We start from the raw sequence: 20164 nt of genomic DNA, 5'->3' as shown, positions 1-20164 counted from the left end.
GCCCATTCACGTTCCCAGGCACCGTGCACTGGTCAGCTCTCTTTGCCACCACCTTTACTAGAGCCTCTCAAGAACTTCCCGGAGTGTCTATTTAAATGAACCACTCAGTCATTCCAGCAAAGTGGTTATTGCCTTTCCTCTACTTTCTGGCTTGTTCCATGTAGATGTTTGGGGTGTGGTTTCACACATAACAGGGTACTCACACGTGGAGTTATAGTTTTGTTTTTTTTTTTTTTTAAGACAGAATATCGCTCTGTCACCCAGGCTGGAATACAGGGGTGCAGTCTCAGCAACCTCCATCTCCCAGGTTCAAGCGATTCTCCTGCCTCAGCTTCCCAAGTAACTGGGATTACAGGTGCCCACCACCATGCCCAGCTAATTTTTGTATTTTTAGTAGAGATGGGGTTTCTCCATGTTGGCCAGGCTGTTCTTGAACTCCAGACCTCAGGTGATCTGCCTGCCTTGGCCTCCCAAAGTACTGGGATTACAGGCGTGACCCACCGTGCCCGGCTTATATTTATTTATTTATTCATTCATTTATCAGCAAATATTATCACACATGGCTATATTCCCAGCACTAGGAACACAGCAGGAAGTAAAACATGGAAAATTCCTGCTCTTAAGATGCATTCCAGTGGCGTAGAAACAGATTATAAACAAAATTAAGTCAAATGCATATGATGCAAGATGGAAAAGAGAGTGTCTGGCCCATCGTTCCAGGAGGCACTGTTGAAAGCAAGGCTCCTACTAAGGAATTCCTGGAGTTGGGCCTTCTGGAATGTTCCACAGCTCTCCTGAGGGATGGGGTTTGCTGGACTGGGGGAGGACTCCTCAGTCTGCAAACAGGTCATCTATATTTTGGTTTGCGATTTCTTTTTACTGTTTCTTTGCGGTTTTTTTTTTTGGAGACAGAGTCTCACTCTGTCACCCAGGCTGGAGCGCAGTGGTACAGTCTCAGCAACCTCTGCCTCCCAGGTTCAAGCAATTATTCTGTCTCAGTTTCCTGAGTAGCTGGGACTACAGGCACCCGCCACCACGCCCAGCTAATTTTTGTACTTTTAGTAGAGACGGGGTTTCACCATGTTAGCTACGCTGGTCTCGAACTCTCGACCTCAGGTGATCCGCCAGCCTCGGCCTCCCCAAGTGCTGGGATTATAGGCGTGAGCCACTGTGTATGGCCTATAATATTCACTCATTCGTTCAGCCAGTATTATCAGGCATGTATTATATGCCTGGCTATATTCCCAGCACTAGGAACACAGCAGGAGGTAAAACATGGAAAATTCCTGCTCTTAAGATGCATTCCAGTGGCGTGGAAACAGATTATAAACAAAGTAAGTCAAAGACATATGATGCGAGACGTAAAAGACAGTGGCCGGCCCATCGTTCCAGGAGGCACTGTTGAGAGCAAGGCTCCTACTAAGGGAATTCCTGGAGTTGGACCTTCTAGAACATTCCACAGCTGTCCTGGAGGATGGAGTTTACTGCAGGACTCCTCAGTCTGCAAACAGGTCATCTACATTTTGGTTTGGGATTTTTTTTTTATTGGTTTGTTGTTTTGTTTTGTTTTGTTTTGTTTTGTTTTGTTTTTGGAGACAGAGCTCTCATTCTGTTGCCCAGGCTGGAGTGCAGTGGTGCGATCTCGGCTCTCTGCAACCTCCGCCTCCCAGGTTGAAACAATTCTTCCGCCTCAGCTTCCCAAGTAGCTGTGACTACAGGCGCGTGCCACCACACCCGGCTAATTTTTGCATTTTTAGTAGAGAAGGGGTTTCACCATGTTGGCCAGGCTGGACTCAAACTCCTGACCTCAAGTGATCTGTCCGCCTCGGCTTCCCAAAGTGCTGGGATTACAGACGTGAGCCACCACACCCTGGCCTTTTTATTGTTTTTTATCACGATTTACCTACAGTCACAGGCACCTGCCCCTCAACAGGCATCAGTGGGAAGATACAGAAAGAAATTCTACATTGCTCTCAATTGTAGGAATGCAAATTAAAGCTTCCAAGGAACTCGAAGATGCACGAACCGTTTCTTGGGTGGCATTATTTCCTCATAGAAACATGCATATTCTATTCATTTTCTTTTCAAAAAAGATGAGGGTAAACTTTAGCTCAGTCTCTCTGAATAAACGTATCAGACAAACAGAATTAAGGAGATTTTAATACCTGTAATTTCTCAACTCTTTAAAAATGTTACTAAATGGGCATAAAAGTTATCAAAGACCACTGCGGTTGCATGAAGAGGACTCAGCAGCCAACTTAAAGGGGCTCCCATGGGCCCCAAATGGGACAATTTGAGCATCAAAAATAATGTATCTGTAATGGAATGAAATACATCAAACAAGTTAAAATCTAAGAGTTTATAGTGATTCTTGAAAAAAAATCACCTTTGGGGGATGTTAAGAAACCAACTCAGCTGGGTGCCTTGGCTCACACCTGTAATCCCAGCACTTTGGGAGGCAAGTGCTGGGATTACAAGCACGGAAGGCCAAGGCAGGAGGATGGCTTGAGCCCAGGAGTTTGAGACCAGCCTAGGCAACATGGCAAGACCCTGTCTCTACCAAAAATTTTTAAAAATCAGCTGGGTGTGGTGGTGCACATCTGTAGTCCCATCTACTGGGGAGGCTGAGGCAGGAGGAGCACTTGACCCAGGGAGGTTGATATGGTTTAGCTCCGTGTCCCCACCCAAATCTCATCTTGAATTGTAATTCCCACGTGTCGAGAGAGGGAGCTGGTGGGAGGGGATTAGATCATGGGATGGTTCCCCCCATTCTGTTCTCCTGATACTGAGGGAGTTCTCACAAGATCTGATGGTTTAAAAGCGGCAGTTTGTCCTGCGTATGCTCTCTCTCTCACTCTCTCTCCTGACACCATGTAAGATGTGCCTTGCTTCCCCTTCACCTTCTGTCATGATTGTAAGTTTCCTGATGCCTCCCTAGCCATGCAGAACTGTGCCAATGAAACCTGCTTTCTTCATAAATTACCCCATCTCAGGTAGCATCTTTTTTATTTGTTTGTTTCTGAGATGGAGTCTCATTCTGTTGCCCAGGCTGGAGGTACAGCGGTGCCATCGTGGCTCACTGGAACCTCCACCTCCTAGGTTCTAGTGATTCTCCTGCCTCAGCCTTCCAAGTAGCTGGGATTAGAAGTGTATGCCACCACGCCTGGCTGATTTTCTGTATTTTTAGTAGACACGGGGTTTTGCCATGTTGGACAAGCTGGTCTTGAACTCCTGAGCTCAAGTGATCCGCCCGCCTCAGCCTCCGAAAGCGCTGGGATTACAGGCATGAGCCACTGCACCTGGCCTCAGGTAGCATCTTTATAGCAGTGTGAGCATGGTCTGATACAGGTGGAGGCTACAGTGAGCTGAGATTGTGCCACTGCACTCCAGCCTGGGCAAAGGAGTGAGATCCTGTCTCAAAAAAAGAAACAGAAAAAAACAAACTCAGTCTGTACATGTTATAGAAAGGGAAAGAACCAAGCAAATAAAAGCATGTAAACATACACGGCTCCCAGGATCCTAGGATTTCACCATGGCTGAGACAGCAGCGTACGTGAGAGCACCTTGTAAATGGAGAGAGCTAAAGACAGGTATAGATGTTTTGGCTGTTGCTGCCACTGCTCAGAAAATTATTCCTACTTTCAGTAACACTAGCTCTTCTCTACTGAGAGGTACTATGTGCCAAGAACTTTTCTAAGAACTTGTATTTTCTCATTTAATCCTCGCAGCAATTCTGTGAGACGGGAACTAGTGTTTTCTAACACAGCCTTTGGGTTTAAACACTGGCTCCACCATTTAGTATCCCTTTCTGGCTGTGTGATCATCACAAGTTATCTAATCTCTCTGTGCTTTAGTCCTCTCATCTATAAAATGGAGATCATCTCAGCCGTATCTGTAATACAATCAAAAAGTCTAGCACAATATTTGTTCAGGTGATTTTTTTTTTTTTTTTTTTTTTTTTTTTTTTTTTTTTTTTTTTGAGACAGAGTCTTGCTCTGTCACCCAGGCTGAGTACAGTGGTGCAATCACAGCTCACTGCAGCCTCGACCTCCCGGGCTCAAACGATCCTCCCACTTCAGCTTTCCAAGTAGCTTGGAATACAGGCATATGCCATCATACGTGGCTAATTATTTATTGTTTCTGGAGACAGGGTCTCGCTATGTTGCCTAGACGGGTCTCGAGCTCCTGGACTCAAGTGATCCTCCTACCTTGGCCTTCCAAAGTACTGGAATTACAGACATGAGCCACTGCACCTGGCCTGTACAGATTATTTGATCACTGTCTACTTCCCTTTCTAGGCGTCATGCCCCAAAAGGGCAGGGGCCACCCCTCTATCTCTAGAACCTAGTCCTGGCCTTGCCAATGGTAAGAACCCATTCAATATTTAGTGAATAAACAAATGAGTTTACAGTAGGATACAGTACAGTTGAAAAAACCGCTCTAGTTCAAACCACAGCCAATAGCTCCAGTTGCAAAGCTGAAGATTTGCTCCTAATTTCTCAACCATCGAGGGGCCCATCATTTTAAGAACTCTGGGGACCTGAAGCAGCCTAGGAACAAGACTGCTGAAGCCCCGAGGGTTTTCAGTAAAGCAGTAGCCAAGTTCAGCAGCGAGAGTTTAAGCAGGGCGAGTTATCAGAGTTTTGTATTTTGGATACTTGCCCTTTTTAGTACGAGAAACTGACACAATCACAGTCCCTAGTGTGTTCTAGGTTTCGGTACTGAATGATACAAGATGTGCGCCAGATTGAGCGCAGGAAGAAAGAAACACCCTTCAGTGCAATACAAAATGTGACTCAGCCAGCGGGGACTGTTAGTTATTGATGGAATGGCTGTCCGCCATCGAGTCACTATGCAAATAAGCGCTTGTCTTGAATTATCTCAGTTGATTCTCCCAAAAACCCTGTGACAGAGACACCATCATTCCTATAAATCGCAGAGCCTCTAGGAAGCTTCCCACAGTTAGGAAACCATACAACCGAGAATTAAGCCCGAATGTATCAGAAATCAAAATCTAAGCACCTAACCATTCAAGGGTGAGCCCTTCCCAAAAAAATTCACAGGAACAAAGTTGATGGTCGTTTCTTTCTTTCTTTGTTTTTGAGATGGAGGTTCGCTCTTGTTGCCCATGCTGGAGCACAGTGGCATGATCTCAGCTCACTGCAACCTCCGCCTTCTGGATTCAAGCAATTCTCCTACCTCAGCCTCCTGAGTACATGGGACCACAGGCATGTGCCACCACGCCTGGCTAATTTTGTGTTTTTAGTAGAGATAGGGTTTCTTCATGTTGGTCAGGCTGGTCTCGAACTCCTGACCTCAGGTGATCCGCCCGCCTCGGCCTCCCAAAGTGCTGGGATTACAAGCGTGAGTCACTGCGCACAGCCGTTGTTTTGTTTTTTGAGACAGAGTCTCGCTCTGTTGCCCAGGCTGGAGTGCAGTGGCACCATCTCGGCTCACTGGAGCCTCTGCCTCTCAAGTTCAAGTAATTCTCCTGCCTCAGCCTCCTGAGTAGCTGGGATTACAGGTGCCCACCACCATGCCTGGCTCATTTTAGTATTTTTAGGAGAGACAGAGCTTCACCATGTTGGCCAGGCTGGTCTCCAACTCTTGATCTCAGGTGATCCACCCGCCTCAGCCCCCCCAAGTGCTTGAATTACAGGCATGAGCCGTGGACAGTTCAAAGCTGATGGTCTTTATCACACACCTTGAACATGAGCAACAAAGACTTACCAGCATCACAAAGGATTTTTAAGGATTTTGTAAGAAAACGTCAATGTATGAACTAAGGTCAATGAACTAAGGTCACGTGCTATTTCCACAAGAAACATGTAATGCGTGTCACAACTCCAGCTGGCGTTGTTCCACATGCACGAGAATGCATGTTTGGGTGGCACATACAAAACCCTCAGTCTTCCCGTATTGCAGCCCAGCTAGGGAAGCAGTTCTCAAAGTGTGGTCCGCAGATCCTCAGAGGTCCTTGAGGCCTTTGCAAGGCATCTGTGGAGTCTAAACTATTTGCACAACAACACTAAGACAGCATTTGCCTTCTCCAGTGTTGACATTTGCAGTGACAGTGCAGAAGAAGCCATGGGTGAAACTGCTAGTGCCTGAGCACGTCCCGAGGCAGGGGCACCAAACTGCGCTAGCCCTCAGCATGTCCTTCACCACCCCACACTTACGAAAGGAAAGGCAGACAGCTTCGCTTAAGAATGTCCCTGATGGGCCAGGCGCAGTGGCTCATGCCTGTAATCCCAGCACTTTGGGAGGCCGAGGTGGGCAGATCACCTGAGGTCAGGAGTTCAAGACCAGCCTGGCCAATATGGCGAAACCCTGACTCTACTATAAGTACAAAAATTAGCCAGGCGTGGTGGCACACACCAGTAAATTCCAGCTACATGGGAGGCTGAGGCACGAGAATCACATGAACCCAGGAGGCGGAGGCTGCAGTGAGCCAAGATCGCACCACTGCACTCCAGCCAGGGCGACAGAATGAGACTCTGTCTCAAAAAAAGAAAAAAAAAAAAAAAGAAAGAATGTCCCTGATGAAGCTGTCAACATGAACGACTGTGTTAAATAGCAAGCGTAAGTAGGTGTCTTTTGAATAGTCTGAGGGATAAAATGAGAGGCACGCCTACGACGATGCTGCCGGTCAAAGCACAGTGGTCTTCAAGAAAAGCAGCTGTGCAGCTGTTCGCGTTGCAGGCTGAATTGGCCACCTTTTTGGTAGAACGTCACTTATACTTGACCTACAGACAAACTAAGGTTGTTCAGACTTGAGTACGGGCAGACCATTCCTGGGGATACGGATGAGTCTGTCACTTCCAGGAAAACAACTGGCAGTTTTTGCTGCCAGTGATAAAAATTCCAATTTTCAAGTAGGGTTTTGGAAAACTTACATCAGCCACTGCGATGAAGTCAACATCTTCAGACTATTAGAACTAACTGATGTCAACATGTGGAAGAGCTGCATCATTCAAAAGACCAATATTTTCCAAATGACTAGTGCATTATACAATCACACCTGGGTAAAAACCCAACAGCGTTTAATATAATTGTGCACAAAAAAAAAAGATAATAAAATTTCACATTCCACATTGCAACTAACCTTTAAGAAACTACCACTCAGAATAAAAAATCAGCAGGGTGTGGTGGTGCATGCCTGTAGTTCCAGCTACTTGGTAGGCCAAGGCAGGAGAATCACTTGAGCCCAGGAGGTCAAGGCTGCAGTGAGCTATGGCAGCACCACTGCACTCCAGCCCGGGTGACAGAGCAGGACCCCATCTCAGAAAAAGAAAAAGAAACTACCACTCCCTTGTTGAATGTTTCTACAGAATCAAAGAAAAAAAAATCCAGAATTACACAAAAAGGCTATGAAAATGCTCTTCCAACTACGTATCTCTATAAAACCAGATTTTCTACACACTGTCCAACATATTGCAACAAATGGAAGGCCAAAGCAGCTAAGAAAATTCCGCAAACATTGGCCGGGCGCGGTGGTTCAAGCCTGTAATCCCAGCACTTTGGGAGGCCGAGATGGGCGGATCACAAGGTCAGGAGATCAAGACCATCCTGGCTAACATAGTGAAACCCTGTCTCTACTAAAAAAAACTACAAAAAACTAGCCGGGTGAGGTGGCAGGCGCCTGTAGTCCCAGCTACTCGGGCGGCTGAGGCAGGAGAATGGCGTGAGCCCGGGAAGCGGAGCTTGCAGTGAGCTGAGATCCGGCCACTGCACTCCAGCCTGGGCGACAGAGCGAGACTCCGTCAAAGTGTTGAACATGGTAGATTTCTGTTGTGTATATTTCATCACTTAAAAAACTTCAGTCATGGGTCAGGCGAGGTGGCTAACATGGTGAAACCCCGTTTCTACTAAAAATACAAATAATTAGCCAGGGGTGGTGATGCGCACCTGTAATCCCAGCTACTTGAGAGGCTGAGGCAGGAGAATGGCTTGAACACGGGAGGCAGAGGTTGCAGTGAGCCGAGATCGTGCCACTGCACTCCAACGTGGGCAACAAGAGGGAAAAAATCCATCAAAAAAAAAAAAAAATTCAACCACTTATTGATCCAGACATCAAAGAGATTTGCAAAAATGTGGGGCAGTGCCACCCTTCTCATCAAATTTTTTCATTTTAAAAAATAGTTACTTTGGCCGGGCGCGGTGGCTCAAGCCTGTAATCCCAGCACTTTGGGAGGCCGAGACGGGCGGATCACGAGGTCAGGAGATCGAGACCATCCTGGCTAACGCGGTGAAACCCCGTCTCTACTAAAAATACAAAAAACTAGCCGGGCGAGGTGGCGGGCGCCTGTAGTCCCAGCTACTCGGGAGGCTGAGGCAGGAGAATGGCGGGAACCCGGGAGGCGGAGCTTGCAGTGAGCTGAGATCCGGCCACTGCACTCCAGCCCGGGAGAAAGAGCGAGACTCCGTCTCAAAAAAAAAAAAAAAAAAAAGTTACTTTTATAAAAATGTCACTTCTATTAACATGCAATGAGTGAAATGAATTCATCATTATTTTGAAATAAATTAAGAAAATATTTTTAAGCTTCTCAGTTTGTTTCCATTTCTAATACTGTAAATATCAATAGACAGCCTATATAAATAACGTGCATAAGCCTGGGCAACACAGGAAGACGTAATCTCTACAAATAATTTTTAAAATTAGGCCGGGCGCAGTGGCTCACACCTATAATCCTAGCACTTTGGGAGGCTGAGGCGGGTGGATCACTTGAGGCCAAGAGTTCGACACCAGCCTGGCCAACATGGTGAAACCCCATCTCTACTAAAAATACAAAAAGAAAAAATTGGCTGGGCATGGTGGTGTGCATCTGTAATCCCAGCTACAGGGGAGGCTGAGACATGAGAATTGCTTGAACACGGGAGGCAGAGGTTGCAGTGAGTTAAGATCACACCGGCTGGGCGCAGTGGCTCAAGCCTGTAATCCCAGCACTTTGGGAGGCCGAGACAGGCAGATCACAAGGTCAGGAGATCGAAATCATCCTGGCTAACACGGTGAAACCCCATCTCTGCTAAAAAATACGAAAAACTAGCCGGGCAAGGTGGCGGGTGCCTGTAGTCCCAGCTACTCGGGAGGCTGAGGCAGGAGAATGACGTAAACCCAGGAGACGGAGCTTGCAGTGAGCCGAGATCGTGCCACTGCACTCCAGGCTGGGTGACAGAGCAAGACTCCGTCTCAAAAAAAAAAACAAAAAAAAAAGATCACACCACTGCTCTCCAGCCTGGGCAAGAGTGAGACTCTGTCTCAAAAAAAAAAAAAAAAAAAATGAGTTGGGTGTGGTGGCACGCACCTGTGGTCCCAGCTACTCGAGAGGCTGACAAGGGAGGCTTATCTGAGTGCAGGAGGTCGAGGCTGCAGTGAGCTGTGACTGTACCACTGCACTCCAGCCTGGGCGACACAGCAAGACCGTGTCTCAAAAAGAAAAGAAAAAAATCTACAGAAACAACAATTTCTACCAGATTAGAGGAAGGCATATAAACTAGGTGCAGCTATCCCTGAGAGTCAGGGGCCCAGCATTTCACCCTGTTTCCCAGCTTCTGCCCTCTAGGTCACACTCCTGCCACCACTACTGCTACAACTCGTTCTGCCTCCACCACCACCACCAGCCTCTAGCGGGTTCGATGCTCCCCCTATCCCAGAACACTGAGTCTCCCCACTTAACTATACAGAAAGGATGCCAGGAATTTTTTACAAGTGCAACGCTAGCAAAGGCTGGAGAAAATGAGATCAGAAACCTAATTTCCAAGAGCAGACAGGTTTTACAAGGGGCAGTCTTCTTTGCCTAAGTTGACTAAAATTTAGCCACAGGTTGGCTTGGCTGGCGTGGCTCACTGGGTACATCCACAAGACTACAAGAGTATCACTGCTGTCTGCAGTCTTCCCAGGGAGGACCATCCTACCCTTGGCCCACACCCATGGGTGGGGGCTCCACCTCCACCCTCTGATGCAGCCCAGTCCCTCCCCTCCTGTTCCGCGGCGGCACCGGTGCCTGGCCACTTCCCTTGCCAGTTCCCTTCCTGTTTCAAAAACTCTCATCTCTTCACAAAATTTCCTGGAGGGGTGCTAGTTCCTGTTGGAAAAGGTCTTGAGGTGTGTCACAGGCAAAGTACAAATGATATGCCCAGGGCCAGATGGATGACAGGCCCCTCAGCTCAGCCAGTCCAGAGTCAGGAGGGGACCTGCAGAATTCTAATGCTGAATGATCACACTCTTCCAATATTGAAATTCCAGCAAACACGCCAATACGGAAATCACCAACCAAGAGAAAGACAAGACTTACGGCCCACGCAGGCTCGTGCACACTCTGTGCCCAGACATAGACAGATTAATGTCGGTTTGTTTTTTTCCAAGATTACTATTCCACAGCAAAGTACATAGGCAACACTGACCAATATGCAGAAACATAATTACTATCTAACCAAGCTGGCCAGCAGACAAAAATCTTGAAACTTCCTGACTTGCTCTAATTGTTCCTTCTCCATGTTTCCCTTCCTTAGGCATTCTACCTGAAAAGACAGCCTGCCCTTCCTTCTTCATCCCGTGGGCAATGCAGCAAAGCTTAACTTTCTCTTGCTTCACCAGAGGTTACTTCTACTCGAAAGCCTGTCTTCAGAATGAACAGCTCTGTCCTTGTCACTGGAAGCCAGGTCTCAAAGAGCCTGAACAAATGGTCACTGGGGGCGGCCTGAGTGTCGACTCTATAGCTGTTTTCTGTCTCCCACCCCAGCTGTGGAGGGGAACTGTGTGCTTCATCTCATCTCTGCCATTTGGTATCTGAGAGGCTGCATTTCCACGTGCACAAGAGATCCTGCTCAAGAATGCAGGTCAAGGCTGGCTCATGCCTATAATCCCAGCACTTTGGGAGGTTGAGGCGGATGGATTACCTGAGGTCAGGAGTTCGAGACCAGCCTGGTCTACATGGTGAAACCCCATCTCTACTAAAAATACAAAAATTAGCTGGGCATAGTGGCACTTGCCTGTAATCCCAGCTACTCAGGAGGCTGAGGCAGGAGAACTGCTTGAACCCAGGAGGCAGAGGTTGCAGTGAGCTGAGATCGCGCCACTGCACTCCAGCCTGGGCGACACAGCAAGACTCTGTCTCAAAAAAAAAAAAAAAAAAAGAATGCAGGTCAACGCAGAATTTCCAAGCAAGGAGACTGGGCTGTGCTAACAGGTTAGCATCCCAGTGGCAAGGGTTGCAGGCTCAGGTGGGGACAAGCTACCCAAGCTAACGGGGGAAGGAAGGGGAACACCTGAGCATGCAACTGAACCCCAAACCAACACCTGGCTAGGGTTCTGTCAGCTAGCAGGCCCGTGACCACAGTTAACAGGGCACCCAGATTTCCAGCATGAGACCGGTGTTTGCAGAGGCTAACACATACAGAATGCCTCCATCCACCATCAGTCTGTCGGTCCACCAGACAGAGTCTACATAGGAACTTCTTTAAGGCGAAGGTCTTGGTCACAGAAGTGGCCAACAGGTGACAATCTGCCCAAATGCACACCAGTGGGTCTCTTCCCCCAGTTACTCCACAAGCATAAAGTTTGGCTGGGGAAAAAAGGCTTTTTTAATTTCTACATCTGACAACGTGATTGCCACCAGGTATTCCCTTCTTCAGAGATATTACCATGGGTGTGGATGGGAGTGGCAGAGCATCTTCATGCTGTCTTCCTAATATTTACAGGGGAAAAGAAGATGCCTGTAAATATTTTCTAACGGTTTCACTTTCTGTCTTTGTGACCCTGTATCTATGACAGGAAAAGACAACAGCTCAAGATAACACGTCTCACCATTTTTTGCTTGTGGCCCAAGGCAGAATACAACAGCCACGGTTCCCTCAGGCCTAGCAGTTTCACCTCAAATGCTGTGGAAGGTCTCTCACCTGAATCAGACCTTTTTTTTTTTTTTTTTTTTGCGATTAAGTCTCACCCTATCACCCAGGCTGGAGTGCAATGGCACCATCTCGGCTCACTGCAACCTCCGCCTCCCAGGTTCCAACGATTCTCCTGCCTCAGCTTCCCAAGTAGCTGGGACTACAGGCACCTGCCACCATGCCCAGTCAATTATTGCATTTTCAGTAGAGACGGGGTTTCACCATGTTAGCCAGGCTGGTCTTGAACTACTGACCTCGTGATCTGCCCACTTCGGCCTCCCAAAGTGCTGGGATTACAGGCATGAGCCACTACACCCCGCCCATTTCTCCATATCTTTAATAACTGTCCTTCACTTTTTTTTTTTTTTTTTTTTTTTTTTTTTTTCCTGAGACAGGGTCTCATTCTTGTCGCCCAGGCTGGAGTGCAATGGTGCAATCTTGGCTCACTGCAACCCCCACCTCCCAGGTTCAAGCAATTCTCCTGTCTCAGTCTCCCGAGTAGCTGGGATTACCTGCCACCACACCTGTATTTTTAGTACAGATGGGGTTTCACCATATTGGCCAGGCTGGTCTCAAACTCCTGACCTCAAGTGATCTGCCTACCTCGGCCTCCCAAGGTGTTGGGATTACAGGCGTGAGCCACCATGCCCGGCCCCTCACTTTTTAGATTATTTCCAAAATCCTAGCAGTATGCCAAAAATTCCTGCAACCTTCTCCCAGTGCCTGGCCACCCTAGATACGATTTCTCACACTCACATACACCCCATCTTCTATATCCCCTTCCTGCTTTATGTTTTTTCACAAAACACTTTTTCCATCTTACTTACGGTTTGACTCCCCTGTTGTCCCCTCTATTAGATTTCCCCTATTAGAAGGCCTGGTTTTTGTTTCTTAGAGACAGGGTCTCACTCTGTCGCCCAGGCTGGAATGCAGTGGTGCAATCACGGCTCTCTGCAGCCTCGACCTCCTGGGCTCCAGCGATCCTCCTATAATATTGACTTAAAAATTCTTGTCCCCTATTACAAGAGCAGGAATCTGTTTTGTTTACAGCTGTATTGCCAGAACCCAGAACCGTGCCTGGCACGGAGTAAATGATTCGCTGAATGAATAAGCAAGCCGGGGGTTCCGGGCCTCCTTCCGCAAGTCCATCCTGCATTCTCCATTCATACCATAGCAACTTCAAAGGCCCCTCACCCATTCCTGACTCCACATGGTCGCCAAGTCACGTCCAGAAACTTAAAATGCCATTTCCCATTCATATGGTTAAGCCCTTCCCCTCCTGCCAGTCGTCTGTTTAAATCCGGCTTGCAGTCTCATCAAGCTGGTCTTCCTAACGCCACTCAGATCCCATCACCTCCATCACTGCTACTGTGACCTTGGATTGGGCCACCATCACCCCTACCTGCGATTTACTCAACACCTCATTAATCTCCTTCCAACCCACACTCACTAGCTCTGAAAGAGTGAACTTCCTAAAACTGCAAGTCAGATCACCTAAGTCCCCTGTTGAGTGGCTCCCTGACACCCACAGGATCCAATCCAAACTCCTTCCCACGTTACCCGTGGCCTTCCTTGTCCTGACGAACGACTAACAATCACCTGCCCCCACAGAGAAGCACAGGGCCCAGCCATGCCCACCTCTCCACTCTGCCCCTTGCTCTTCTGTCCACCTGGAGAGCCACGGCCTGATCTCAGGACCCAGCTCCAGCAGGAGCCCTCTCTAAAGCGCTCCCCACTCCCAGACATAATCCACAACATTTTTAACTGTGAGCTCACGGAGGTTGGGAACTATTAACGCAGGGCAGGCGAGCCCCAAAGTGGGGCCGAGCCCAAGAGGGTTCTTGGCTTTGCCCAGGAAAGAATTCAAGAGTGAGCCGGTGGCAGGAAAGAAAACAGCTTTATTGAAGAGGCAGGCAGTGTTACAGCTCCGTGACTGCTCCTGCAGAACTGGGCTCCCCCAAAGGCAGAAAGTAGCAGCTCAGGGCAGTTTTGCAATCATACTTATATCTTTTTTTTTTTTTTTTTTTTGAGACACAGCCTCGCCTAGGCTGTTGCCCAGGCTGGAGTGCAGTGGCCATGATCACAGCTCACTGCAACCTCCACCTCCTGGGTTCAAGTGATTCTTCTGCCTCAGCCTCCCAAGCACCTGGGATTACAGGCGTGCACCACCACACCTGCCTAATTTTTGTATTTTTGGTAGAGATGGGGTTTCACTATGTTGGCCACACTGGTCTCGAATTCATGACTACAGGTGATCCACCCACCTTGGCCTCCCAAAGTGCTGGGGTTATAGGCGTGAACCACTGTGCCTGGCCTTACCTTATACCTATTTTTAATTTCATGTAGAGTAAGGGGCGGCTTAGGCAGAAATTTCTAGGAAAAGGGTGGTAGCTTCTGGGTTGTCAGGTCATGGCCATGGAACGAGGCAGTAACTCCAGGTGTGGCCATGGTGACAGTAAACTAACATGGCACACTGGTGGGCATGCCTTGCAGAACGCTGCTTCTGCCCCATCCCTGTATTAGCTAGTCCTCAATTGGGTCTGGCATCTGGGCCCCGCTTCTGGAGTCGAGTCCCACCTCCTACCTCATGATCACAGATCCTCCTCCACATCCACAGGGCCAGGTGCACAGTCGGTGCCGGGGCACAGCACAGATTTCAGAGTGAGGGAATGTGCAGAAATCATGAAACTACCCTTCTGCAAAGCCTGTTCAGATAAATTCGAGTGAGAGGAGCTTCCTTCTGTGCTCCCAGGCTAGTTCTAGAAACCCCCTTCTCATTCTACGGATGCCCACTCCTGCAGGGCCGCTACTGGGTGCTTTTTAACCCTGGGATCAGAAAAGCGGGTAAGAGGGAAAGGATAATACCCAATATTGGGGGTTTTTTGTTTTTTGTTGTTGCTGTTTTTTAAGACAGAGTCTTGCTCTGTTGCCTAGGCCGGAGTGCAGTGGCACAGCCTCGGCTCACTACAACCTCCTCCTCCCAGGTTCAAACAATTCTCCTGCCTCAGCCTCCCATAATACCCAATATTGTATAGAGAAAACATTTGCCACCAGCCTAAAGGCAGAGGCAAAAATCGATCTTACATGTAGATAAGCTTAACGATGTGGGTGAAAGGGTCTTCTACAAACTGTGCTATCATCTGAATTTAGCTTTGTAAGGACAGTTTCCAAAAGGGCCAGGAAGTTGTGTAGACATGCTCTATTCCTGGAGTCCCATCCACAGAGGTTTGCAAAATGAGCTCAAGAAAACAAAATCATGGTCTCAGGGAAACAGCTACAGGGAAGAATATTACATTTTAAAAATCAGCAGCTTGGCTAAGCCCTTCTTCCTTCCCTACTCCCTACAGTACTGAAACTTTTATAAATGTACAACGTACACAAATGTCAAGAAAAGTTTTTACCAAATTTACACTATTTGAGGTTTAAAAACACACACACACACACACTCTCTAGTATTTTTTTCTTTTTTTTTTTATTGCCTCAGTGTCTGAGTCCCTGATCTATAAACTTAAAATAAAACTACTCATAAATTCACAAAATAGGTATTCAATGACTTGGTAATTTCCAAATAATTACACCCTTTTCATTTTCGAAATTCGAGTAATACAGCATACAAAGTACAGCTCACAAAACTGTTCTCATTGTCCTGTGGGCCAACATATTTAATTTAACGTACTGCCGCCCAGCTCCACCGTCCCACAGTCCCCAGGACAGAGCTCACAACACCTGGACCCTAAACATGCCAAGGTGTCAAGCAGGGGTTACACCCACAGCCCCATCCACTGACACCTTCAGGCTGAAGAGCAAGTGCCACCACTCTGAACAGAAAGAACTTGTCACGGCAGCATCTTTCAAGTGAACGGCAAAGTGTAGTTTCTGACCTCGCCAACATAGTCCTTAAAGCGCTCTAGGTTACGGGAATTCTTGGTGAAAATAGTTTTCGTCTACATCCGTAAAATCTTCATCAGCAAAGTTAGCAAAATAAAGAAAAATCAGAAGAAAGATGATGTTCCCCTGCCAGATAACAAATACATAAAAGATACAGGAGCTCAGATCACAAGCCAGAGAAAGAGAATGCCAATTGGGCATACAGGATGATCTCACACCAATGACCTATGCAGGCCCTACCTCAACCACTGGCTGTCTCTGACTGACATTATCACTTCTGCCGTCTCTGACTGGAGCTATTCATTACTTCTCCTTCCTAGGATTCCCTTTCCTGAGGCTAACTGTGTAAGTATGCAGTGTAGGGAGGCCACCAAATACAGTACAGCTTAACAAAAGCAGGCTTTAAAAAAAAATCAGCGTTATTTTCTCTACATACTTCCAAAATAGATGTTCCCCTCAGTCCTGAAGATTTTGCTAAAACATAAGGGCTGTTTAAAAAGGAGGAAGGAGGGGAAGAAATGTAGCAGATTACTTAAAATCCTTCTTTTTCGTCCTACTTATTTTAACATCATTTTTCAGATCTCAAAGACTTTTGTCCTGTATTAGAAAAAAGCAGCAGCCCAGTAAAAACATCAAGAATGGCAATAAGGAGCTTGAAACCAGGGACCAGGCACCAGATCCAAACCTGAGAGGATGAGGGAGGAGAATACCAGCTCTTCTGTGGGTACGTTTCTCCCTTCCACATCACCTGGTGGCTGCAGAAGCTCAATATTCTAAAATGCCTGGTTGTTCACTTAAGGCAAATACTGTGATAATAAAATATCCTTAAACAAATGACGGCTGAAAGCTGAAAATGCAAACTTTTTTAAAAAGACCTAGATAAAAGGCAGTGTGCACTCAGAGGTAAGTAACTCCGTCCAGTTCTCCAGAGTCCTGCAGGACTGCGCCGACTTCCTATCCCTATTTTGAGGACAAGCAAAGTGAGGCCCAGAGAGGAGAAAGGTTTTATTCTCCACGTTTTCACAAAAAGGGCACAGAGAAACATTTGGATGGGACTTTGGGGTGACCAAATGAAATGCAAAGGCAATTTCCTTACGTGCTAAAAAGTGCTGAATGCTGAATGGCTCCATACCCTTACGTTCACCGGATGTACCCCCCGTATTTCAGCCAACCAGTGGTTATGCACGTTCAAAGTTCTCCTTCCTTCTACAGGTCGCATCTAGGTCATGTCTGCACAGCGTCCCTTTCTGCAGTGCGAAGAGATCTGTGATATCTGACCCGCTGGAGGAAAAGTCACACTGACCCCGAGATCCCCCCATGGGAAGGCATTCTGAGATACCTGAGCTGCCTCTACACACTGAGGTTGAAAGTTTGTGTGTGTGTGTGTGTGTGTGTGTGTGTGTGTTTTAATACAACCAGGATCAGGGAGAGGGGATACCGAGGTAAAGAAGTGCACATACCTTTCAACTGGTCAGCAACCACGCTGTGGCCCAGCCGTTCGATAACTTTCCCGTCTTCCATTTCGTACCGGTCATCTAAGTATTTTGCAGTGGCCTCAGAAATGTGAACTTTGCCGGCCACTCCCAGCTGCTCCATGAGATTGGCCAGGTTCACATCGTTGGACCACACATCAAATTTAAACCTCCTCATGCCCAGGATGCCGCACAGGACGGTACCCGTGTGCACCCCGACTCGCATGTTCACCATCTCCTTCTTCTCCTGGCAGAACTGCTCGATGGCCTTGATCATGCCCAGGCCCATCTCGATGCAGCAGTAGGCATGGTCGGCCCGGGGCTCGGGACAGCCCGCCACGCAATAGTAACAGTCTCCCAGAGTGCTGATTTTCTCACACTTGGTTTCCTCACACAGGCGGTCAAAGCGACCGAACAGATCGTTCAGGAGACCCACCAGGGCGTGGGCGGACTTGTTGGCACTCATCTTGGTGAAGCCCACGATATCTGCAAACAAAATACTGACTTCTTCGATCTGCTGCATCTTGAAAGGGCGGAAGGCTATAGGCGCTTTTTGGATGGAAGACTTTTTCTTCCTGTTCTTGGGGCTCGAGGTGGCATGCCTCTTGACAGAATTCTCACTCTCCTCATCCCCCTGCTTCATTAAGTCATCGGCTATGATTCTTGGCATCACGGAATGAATCATCCTCTCTTTGAGGGCTTTTTCCACTTCCAGGTCCTTCCCGTGCATAATGGATTGCCCCACCTTGAGGAAGGTGCTCCTGGACCTCACCTGGGACATGACGAACAGGTGGACCCCGATGGCGTGGATGCAGCCGTGGAGCAGCGCCCTGCTCAGCAGCTCCCAGGGCAGGGCCCCGGCTCCGGGCGAGGGGAAGCAGGCTTCATCCCGGAAATGGTAGCCAAAGGTCTCGAAAAGGACAGAGTAGGCCACCCCCAGACACAAGCTCAGGTACAAAGGTAAGTGCATGACGGTATAAAGCAAAAAGAGCACTTCGATGCACATGGAGAAGCTCCCCACTTGAGATAAGCAAGTATCTGTGGGCTGGGCTGTGGCTGTAAGGTTGGAGCTGTCGCCGCGTCCTGAGACAGGCGTCAAGACCTGGAACTGCGCAGCCAGGGTCAGGGCGAACACTAGCAGGGTGAGAGCCAGCGAGGTCCACGCGTAATGCCGGGCGTACAGCTTGGTGAAAGTAAACAGAAAGAAGCCCACACACACCACGAGGAAGCACAGCGCGGGGGCGACCATCACGATCAGTCTGGATCTCATGTGGACCGCAAAATAGATGCTCCACAGAAGGCAGGCGAAGCCGATGTAGAAGAGCGCATACCGGAACCGGCGCTGGGTCTGCGGGAAGCAGCGCTCCAGGCAGGCCTCCTCCAGGTTCACCGAGTCGAACTTGGGGTCCCACCAGCGGCTGGAGGCCCTCTCGAACAGCTGGGGCAGCTTCTTCTGCCTGCGCAGCCGGCCTCCGCCGCCCACTCGCCGGGGGACGCCCCCGGAATCCCCGGAGCTGCTGCAGCTGGAGGAGATGCTGTATTTGCAGTGCTTGGGGTGGCTGTTGGAGGACAGCTGCTTGGGGTTGATCTTGACGCGCACGCTGTTGCTGTCCCCGCTGGAGTCGCAACTCACCTCGGTGCTGTGGTGATGCAGCAGCTGCTGGTGGGGCGGGGAAGCCATGTTGTCGAGTCCCGGGGCCTGCCCGGGCCGGGGTCACCAGTACCTGCCAGCAAAACGGGGAGAGTTAGCTGTGCTCCCACCTAGGCATGCACATCTGGAGGCCGGGAACCTGCTCCCGTCCTAGGTGGCGGCTCCAGCACGCGACTTGGACAGGCACCATCTGCTCCCCGAAACTGTGGATCCCGGCTCAGCAGTACCCCCACCGCCCCCACCTTCGAGGCGGACAAGAACCGCTCGGGACGGACCTAGAGCGCCCGGGGGTCCCCGCCGCGTGGCCGCCGTGGGTCCAGGACCGCTGTGCTCGCTCGCTTTCCGCGCCGCTCGCCCCGAGGGTGGCCTCCGCGCCGCGCGGCTTCTCCTCCTTGCGCGCTCGTCTCCTCCAGCTGCGGCTCCGGAGGGAAGTTCAGACCTTGAGCGCTCCCAGCCCCGCGAGCCGCCTGCGCACAAACAACTCCGCCGGCGGCGCGGAGCCCTCCATCCTGCAGGAGCCGCGCTCCGATGCGTCAAAGGCGGCGCGCGGCCGGCCCCGGCCCCAACCCGGAGCCGCGAGCTTCGGCGGGCGCCCCCGGCCCGCGCTCCCCGGCCGCCTCCCGCACTCCGGGCCGGCCCTGCCCGCGGCGGCGGGCGCCGGGGGTGGGGGCGCCCCGGGCTGCGAGTGCGCGGAGCCCGTCGGCGCGGCCCGTCTAGCGGGGCCTGCTTCCCCTCGAGCGCGCCGCCGCCCCCGCCGGGACCGCCGCTGTCCCGGGACCGAGCGCGTGGAACCACGGACGCGGGCCCCTCGCCGGGCGGCGGTGCAGACACTGCCGCAGAGCCGGGCTCCCGCGACGCCAGCCGGGACGCCCGCCCGCCCGCGCCCACGCCGGGGGCAGCCTCCCAGAGCTAGAGATGCGGCCGCCGCCGCGCCCGCCGCCGTGTCCCCCGCGGCCGCTGCCTCATGTCGGAAGAGCCGCCGCCGCCACCACCTCCGGCCCCTGCCCCGCCCGCTGTCACTGACAGACGCGCGCCCGCGCCGCCCCTCGCCCCGCCGCAGCGCGCACGCGCGGCCCGCGCACGCCGCCGCCGCCTCCTGGCCCCGGACACGCGCACGGGCCGCGCGCCGCCCCGCCTTGGTGCGCGCGCTGGGTTCAGGGCTGCGGGGCGGGGCGGGGCGGGGCGCGCACTCGGCTCCGCCCTCCGCCCCGGGCGGTGCCGCTCCTCGGCCGCGCGCTGCGTACTCTGCGGGCGCTCAGGGTGC

The 20164-nt window shown here is 50.2% G+C and overlaps 1 protein-coding gene across 2 annotated transcripts in view; it reads right to left on the bottom strand.

Annotated features, from left to right (window-relative positions):
* ADCY9 (adenylate cyclase 9) overlaps positions 1 to 19885 on the bottom strand; it is a 166927-nt gene extending 147042 nt beyond the window's left edge. For both annotated transcript variants that reach the window (XM_010376033.2, XM_010376034.2), the window contains exons 1-2: positions 19176 to 19885; positions 17238 to 18973 (exon numbers count right to left, since the gene is read on the bottom strand). In XM_010376033.2, the coding sequence (XP_010374335.2) occupies positions 17238 to 18930 (1693 nt within the window). In that variant the 5' untranslated portion in view covers positions 18931 to 18973; positions 19176 to 19885. The remainder of the gene's footprint in view (positions 1 to 17237; positions 18974 to 19175) is intronic.
* Between the last annotated feature and the right edge of the window lie 279 nt (positions 19886 to 20164).

This window comes from Rhinopithecus roxellana, chromosome 20, assembly GCF_007565055.1.
Source record: "Rhinopithecus roxellana isolate Shanxi Qingling chromosome 20, ASM756505v1, whole genome shotgun sequence".
NCBI lineage: Eukaryota > Metazoa > Chordata > Mammalia > Primates > Cercopithecidae > Rhinopithecus > Rhinopithecus roxellana.
The sequence above is the reverse complement of the archived record's forward strand: the minus strand, read 5'-3'. Positions and strand labels throughout refer to the sequence as shown.